The sequence below is a fragment of the Cololabis saira genome, chromosome 10 (assembly GCF_033807715.1).
Source record: "Cololabis saira isolate AMF1-May2022 chromosome 10, fColSai1.1, whole genome shotgun sequence".
Lineage (NCBI taxonomy): Eukaryota > Metazoa > Chordata > Actinopteri > Beloniformes > Belonidae > Cololabis > Cololabis saira.
Genome location: NC_084596.1, coordinates 10,849,455 through 10,856,587, shown reverse-complemented (window position 1 = coordinate 10,856,587; position 7,133 = coordinate 10,849,455). Strand labels below are relative to the sequence as shown.

Below are 7,133 nucleotides of genomic sequence, written 5' to 3'. Positions count from 1 at the left end.
GAGACACGACGGGATAACGACCCACAACCGACCCAGAACTGCTCAGAATCAAACCCTGGACCAGTGTCCTGCTCCAGGGCTCCAGAACTGGTTCTGGTTCACAACTCGTTCAACTAGGAACCAGCCGAGAACCAGTTTGTTTTTCCACAGCTCGTGTGCTAAGGGGAGCCATGTCATTACGTGAGTAACATCGCTGCATTCGCGTGAAAGTTGAAGCAACAACAAGGTAAGAGTTGGTGCTACCTTGGAACCGGTTCTTCTGGCCCGGAGCCAGTTCTTTGTCAGTGGAAACAGAAAGCTGGTTCCAGAGGTGTCAAGTATCGAAGTACAAATACTTTGTTACCTTACTTAAGTAGAAATTTTGGTTATCTATACTTCACTGGAGTAATTATTTTTCAGACGACTTTTTACTTTTACTCCTTACATTTTCACGCAATTATCTGTACTTTTTACTCCTTACATTTTAAAAACAGCCTTGTTACATTTGTTTCATTTCGGCCTTTAAAAAAAAACTATCCAGTTAAATTGCTCCATCCGGATAGAGTGAATTTGGTTGTGGTTGTTTCAGATGTTCTTGTCCAGTTTTGTTCTTACATCCGTTCCCTCAGATTCCTGCAACTAAACTTGGATGTACATTCCAATAAAGGTTAGGATAAATGATAACATGCCTCTGAAGTTTGACTTTTTGCACCATTACAATACTTATAGGCAACTAGTCATCATATCTGCTGCTCTCTGAAACACATGTTAATGCTCAATAGAACACATATATGGTTCTTTAATATATTTACATTATACTAAGATGCATTCATTTTCAATGGCTTTTGTCCTTAATGGCTTTTTCCCCCTTACATTACTTTTACTTTTATACTTTAAGTAGTTTTGAAACCAGTTCTTTTATACTTTTACTTGAGTGAAAAACTTGATTTGATACTTCAACTTCTACAGGAGTATTTTTAAACTCTAGTATCTATACTTCTACCTGAGTAATGAATGTGAATACTTTTGACACCTCTGTTCTCCTCTAATGTAACAAACATAAACTGCCGGGGAGGAACATTTGTTGCAAAACAAAACAAAAAACACATGATTAAACCCACAAACCTGCAGTTTCTGTAACACTGTTTTATTCTTTTTTCACATTTTTATTGACAGAAGTCAAATATCCAAACCAACTGTAAACAGTGTGTCCACAAATCTACATTTTGCCTCTCATCAGTGCGGCTTTTCAGTCAAAAACACAGTCAAAATAAATACAATATTGATTAAAAAAAGAAATAAAAGGTGAACTGCTAACCTACTGCCTGGGGGAGCACAGATTCGGGAGGTAAACGATGCTGCGGTCTTCTCGCGAGATGTCCGCAGCTGGAGAAGCGTTTCGCGAGCGACCGCGAGAAGGGGGCGCTCGTAATATAAAACAAAACCTGGCTCTAACTCTTACGTAAAATAGTATTTCTACAGTATTTATATATAATACTACTAACAGCTACGGAGCCTTGTTTCTTCTGGGGCTCAGTGTGACGCAGTCACGCCCATGACTGATCTGTGACCTTCGACCTACGACCCAAACTGACGGTCATTTACTGGTATTAACCCACTATTACCACTTTTTAACCCACTATTACCCCTTTTCCACCAAACCGGTTCCAGGGCTGGTTCTGATACCCCTTTTTCTGTTTCCACTGACAAAGAACTGGTTCCAGGGTAGCACCAACTCTTTGCTGGACCAGAGGAAAGAACCGCTTACGTAAACGGAGGGGGGGGGGGTTTAAGACCAACGGCAATAGCAAGACTGGGAGACGGAGACATTTTCAAATAAGAATGAATCTGGATGCAGCAAAGCATCATGGGAGGAGAAGGAGAGAACTAAAAGTATTTTAGAGATGTGTCCACGGAGGGTCCAAGTCCGTATTAGAGCCTTGCTTCAACTTTCACGTCAATGCAAACGCAGCAAAGTAATGACGTGGCTCTCCTCAGCACCCGAGCTGTGGAAAAACAAACCGGTTCTCAGCTGGTTCCAAGTTGAACCAGTTGTGAACCAGAACCAGCACTGGGACCGGTTTGGTGGAAAAGGGGTATAAAGAGATTCCTTTAACGGTTCGTCCCAACATACAAGCCTGTAGTCAGACCAGAGCCGGACCCGGAGCAGCAGCTACTTCTGTCTCCACTCGGCCTCTGAGACCTGGACAAGATCCGGCCGAGTCTGTGGACGAGTCTCTGACGGCCCACGTGCCAGCCTGATGCAGAAACTCAGGACTACTCAGGAATAAAAGGGCAAATGCCACTTTTTAAGGGATACGTAGGTTGTTTGTTTTTTCCACTAATATTAGTGAATGATGGGATGTCAGAAATTAGTTTTCATCATTTTAAAAGCTTAAAAAAAGATTGAGAAGCCGCTTCCCCACATGTGTGTGTGTGTATATATATATATATATATATATATATATATATATATATATATATATACATATATATGTATATATATATATATATGTATATACACACATATATATATATATGTATATATATACATACATACACACACACATACATACATACATACACACATATACATATATATATATATATATATATATATACATATATATATATATATATATATATATATATATATATACATATATATGTATATATATATATATATATGTATATACACACATATATATATATATGTATATATATACATACATACACACACACATACATACATACATACATACATACACACATATACATATATATATATATATATATATATATATATATATATATATATACAGCTGGAACAGATCACTCGTTCAATGAAAGGTGGCAGATTAAAAAAAACCACCAGATTCAGGTACAAAGGCAATTTTTCCTCCTCCATCTACTCTTCTCATCCAATAAATGAAGTCGCTTCCTTGCAGATTTATTTAGTCTTTTCACTAAAATTACAGAATATTTTCTGCGGGTTTATGAACAGAAATATTTTTTTTTATTCATATTAAATGTTTTTTTCTCTAAAAGCTGGTCTGGTTTTTCCTGACTCAGGAGCAACAATGGTGAAAAATGTAATAATTTTTTCTCTATTTTTGCTGCTTTTTTATTTTTTTATTTCCAAGAGTGTGAGAAATCTGTGTATCATTCGTTTTTCAAAATAAAACCAACTAAAATGAAAAAGCGGATAACGACTCGTTTTTTCAGATTTTATGCTCAAATGAATAATGAAAGTTGCCGAGCTTTACCAGAAGATTATTAAGCAAAGTTGGAAAATGGATATTTATGTGCTCTTCCGCTCCAATAAGAGGTACAGATGACACGACCACGGAGACAATAAGTGTCATTTTCCAGGTATGTTTTTCTTTTATTTATTATTATTATTATTATTATTATTATTATTATTATTATTATTATTATTTGACGTTACGTTAACGTAATGCAAAAATCTGTCCTATTTTCTCTAAATGATCCTCAAGTCCGGCCATTACGTTTGTTTTACAAGCCCTCGCAGTAAAGGCAGAGACGGTTTCTTCTGGCTCTCTGAACCTGCTTGTTTTTCATTTTCTCACTTCTGGTTTTATTTTGAAAAACGAATGACACGTGGGAATATTTGGTTTTCGATTACAAACAGAAAAAACCCACTAATTTGGCTCCGTTGAACTATTTAGGCCCAAACGACAGTTTGAGTGACGTGGAAGCTGCTGTTCCTCGTGTGGCCAGCAGGGGTCCTCAGCGGCTGACGACCCCAACCAGACTCACCCTGAACCTCAACCCCCCCTTCCTGTCAAGGCTCTTACATTGAAAATACTGTTGATCTGCAGTAAAACTGTAATTTAACCATGATGCAACTCTGCACCACGTTTGATGAAGTTCATTGTTGTGTATTGCCGCTAACGAACAGAGGAAACACAAAAGCCGAGGTTGAGAAATAAACAATTACCTGTCCGTCATGTGATCGGATTACTGTTAACCAAACTCAAACGGAGAAAACAAAACATCCAGAACTAACCTTCACCAGCTGACCGGCTCTAGAAAACGCCTTAAATGTTGACAGGTTGTTATTTCAGAGAAAACAGATACTTGTTGGACCTTTTAAAGGGAGGGTAAGTGATTCTACGTGATTACCAAGCCCGGACAATTTATGTCAAATTCAGCAAATATCTCGCCAGCATTCGCTCACTGCCCATCTCACAAAAACACTATAAAATAAGGATTTTATAAACAGATGCCATGAAGTGGAAACAAACAGTGGGGGGGGTAGCCTGCCCTCCAGACCTTAACAAACTCCAGCAAATTCACCAGAAACTGTTTTTCTTCAGGAGCCTTGGAGGGAGAGATGGAGTAGCTAGCTCTTCATGTTTTGTTTCAAATATCCGCAAATCTGGAAATTGCTTACCCTACCTTTAATGCTTTTTTTTTAAATGTATTTTCTTGAGACTTTTACCTCATAAAATTACAGTTCTATCCTTGTAATCTTAGCTTCATTTTTTTGCTCAGTGTGGCTGTAATACAAAATTACTTCATTAAGCATAGATTTATTTATCCATTTTTTTTTTGGTCTGTTTTTAAACATCATAAAAAAATCTGCACAAGACCTGCCTCAACTACCGAGTCTAAAGCGCCAAAAGGCAACACGTTTATGGAATTATGGGCTGCCGAACAATCAGCATTCGCTAGCTCAGTCTAAATGTTTCTTCTGGGGATAAACTGAGAGCAAAAAACAAAGGTTTTCTGCGCTGGTTTCAGCTCGTCTACTTCTCTCTTGTCGGGTGACGACGCTGAAAAAAGTCTGCACTCTTTCGTTTTTCAAGGTCTTTTCACACTGTGAAAAGTCGTCATCGATCCGGAGCTTCCTGAAAACGTTCCACACGTCCTCGGAAACGCTTCAAGCCAGCGGGACGGACGATGCCGTCCAATCAGAACGCTCCCCCAGTCTCCTACGTGTTTTTCCAGATCTGGCCGGGGAATGTGGAGATGAGGGAAACACTGATCCTGTTCAGGTCCGTTTAAGCCACTTATCTGGCTGCCGGTCAAAGGGGGGGGGGGTGGGCAAAGCTCAGATGTATGGATGCGCTGCACGGAGCTGGCGAACGCGAGACAATCCCACGTCCAGCGGGTCCTAGTACCTGTCGTCGTGTCGGGGCCGAGCCGCCGAACCCGGCGACCCGTCGTCCAGTTGGGTTGTTTTCAAGTGTGTTTGTATGGAGCCAAATCAGGGCCAAAAGTTTTGCTAATTTGAAAATAAAATTTGAACCTGAAAATTCTTTTTTTACAGTTTCAATTTTTTTTTTCAGTATCAGATCTTTTTTTCACTTTCAGAACTTTTTTTTTCAGTTTCACATCTTTTTTTTTCCAGTTTCAATTTTTTTTTCACTTTCGATCTTTTGGCCCCGATCTGGCATGGGGGGCGTGGCATCATGAGTGACAGCATAACAGAGAAGGCGGGGGACGTTCCTCATGTTTGGCATCCGCTCCGCCATCTCAAACGATACTGCGATGCGTTCACGGTAGTATGTGGAAGTGGGAAATGTCAAACTTTAAAGTTTGGCTGTTGAACTGTACAGTCTGGCATAGTTTATTGCCAAGTATGGTCTAAAACAGCTTTTTAAACAGAAATGTGTCACTAATATCAGTTTTTTCCACTGCCAATCACGAATCATACTTCTACTGATAACTTCTGCAACCTACGTTTCCTGAAGGCAACATGACTGAGGAACGTCCCCCGCCTTCTCTGTTCTGCTGTCACTCATGATGCCACGCCCCTCTCAGTTGAAGTGAAACTGAAAAAAAAAGATCTTAAACAAAAAAAAAAAGATCTGAAACTGAAAAAAAGATTTGAAACTGAAATAAAGATCTGACACTGAAAAAAAAAAAAATTAACCCTTAAAAAATAATTTTCACGTTAAAATTTTATTTTCAAATTAGCAAAACCTTTGGCCTTGATTTGGCTCCATACGTTTGACCCTGAAAAAAAGAGTTAAAAACCAAAAAACAACTAACAGGAGCGAGACCGATGGAGGCCGAACGCCGTCGGCTCCCAGTTCCTCGCGCCTCGTCGTAGTAAATCACATTTCCACAGGGGTTAGTCTGTTTTTTGTCTGTTTTTGTTTGTTTCATGGTGATATGACGATGCTGATATCGGGGGGGGGCGAGGCTGAGGTATCCGAGCCGGTGGTTCTGTACATGTGAGGACTGTGGTGGCAGAAGGCACGTGTTGCCGCGGTGACGGGAGGTCGGGGTGGGGGGGTGTAGAGTCTCGGGCGCCGCCGCGCCGATGAGTCCCGGTTCTGAGCGGCGTCCGGCCCGGTGAGTCCGACCCGGGGGGGGATTATGGGATGGGAGGAGGCTGATGCCGGCGGGGAGGATCAGGCCCGGGCCGGGACGTGTTCCAGGGACTGGGCCGGCGTGGGGGCGGGGCCTGCAGCCGCCGGGGCCCCCGCCCCCACCGGAGGGGGAGGAGTGGCGGCCTTCAGCTCGTTGCCGGGGCAACTCTGCGTGCTGACGCCGCGGTTGAGCCCCCCGGTGGCGGCCGCCAGGGCGGCGGGGTCGGTGCGGGGGATGTTGACGGGGCAGGAGCGGGTGCGGGCGTGGCCCTTGTGGCCCCCCGGGTGGCACACCAGGCTGCCCACGGTGTCGGCGGGCGACAGGTGGCGCTTCAGCCAGCGCTCCACCCGCTCCTCCTTGTACTTGATGGAGTACCAGGTGAGGAAGATGAAGAGGAAGCCGAAGAACTTGAGGCTGGCCGCCAGGCCGAAGTAGACGAAGCGCAGCGAGGTGACGTCGTACTCCCAGCAGGAGCCGTGGACGCCGCAGTCCTGCTGCCACAGCATGCAGGTGGTGTCGATGACGGCGCCGAAGTAGATGGGGGTCGGGATGTAGGCTGAGGAGGGGGGACGGGAGAGAAAAGTCAAACTAAATCACACACAAGTTCAATTCTATTCAATTTTATTTTATTCAATTCAATTATTGTGGATTAGGGCCAAACTAAGACAAAAAAAGGGAAATTACGAGAATAAACTCATAATGTTGCGAGAATAAAGTCGTAATATTATGAGAATAAAGTCGTAATATTATGAGAATAAAGTCGTAATATTGCGAGAATAAAGTCATAATATTATAAGAATAAAGTCGTA

The 7,133-nt window shown here is 42.2% G+C and overlaps 1 protein-coding gene across 1 annotated transcript in view; it reads right to left on the bottom strand.

Moving 5' to 3' along the window:
- Nucleotides 1–5,408: 5,408 nt before the first annotated feature.
- The window catches only part of LOC133452398 (solute carrier organic anion transporter family member 5A1-like), a 57,842-nt gene continuing 56,117 nt past the window's right edge, over nucleotides 5,409–7,133 (bottom strand). Inside the window, exon 9 of the mRNA XM_061731671.1 lies at nucleotides 5,409–6,880. Coding sequence (XP_061587655.1) covers nucleotides 6,366–6,880 — 515 coding nt within the window. The 3' untranslated portion in view covers nucleotides 5,409–6,365. The remainder of the gene's footprint in view (nucleotides 6,881–7,133) is intronic.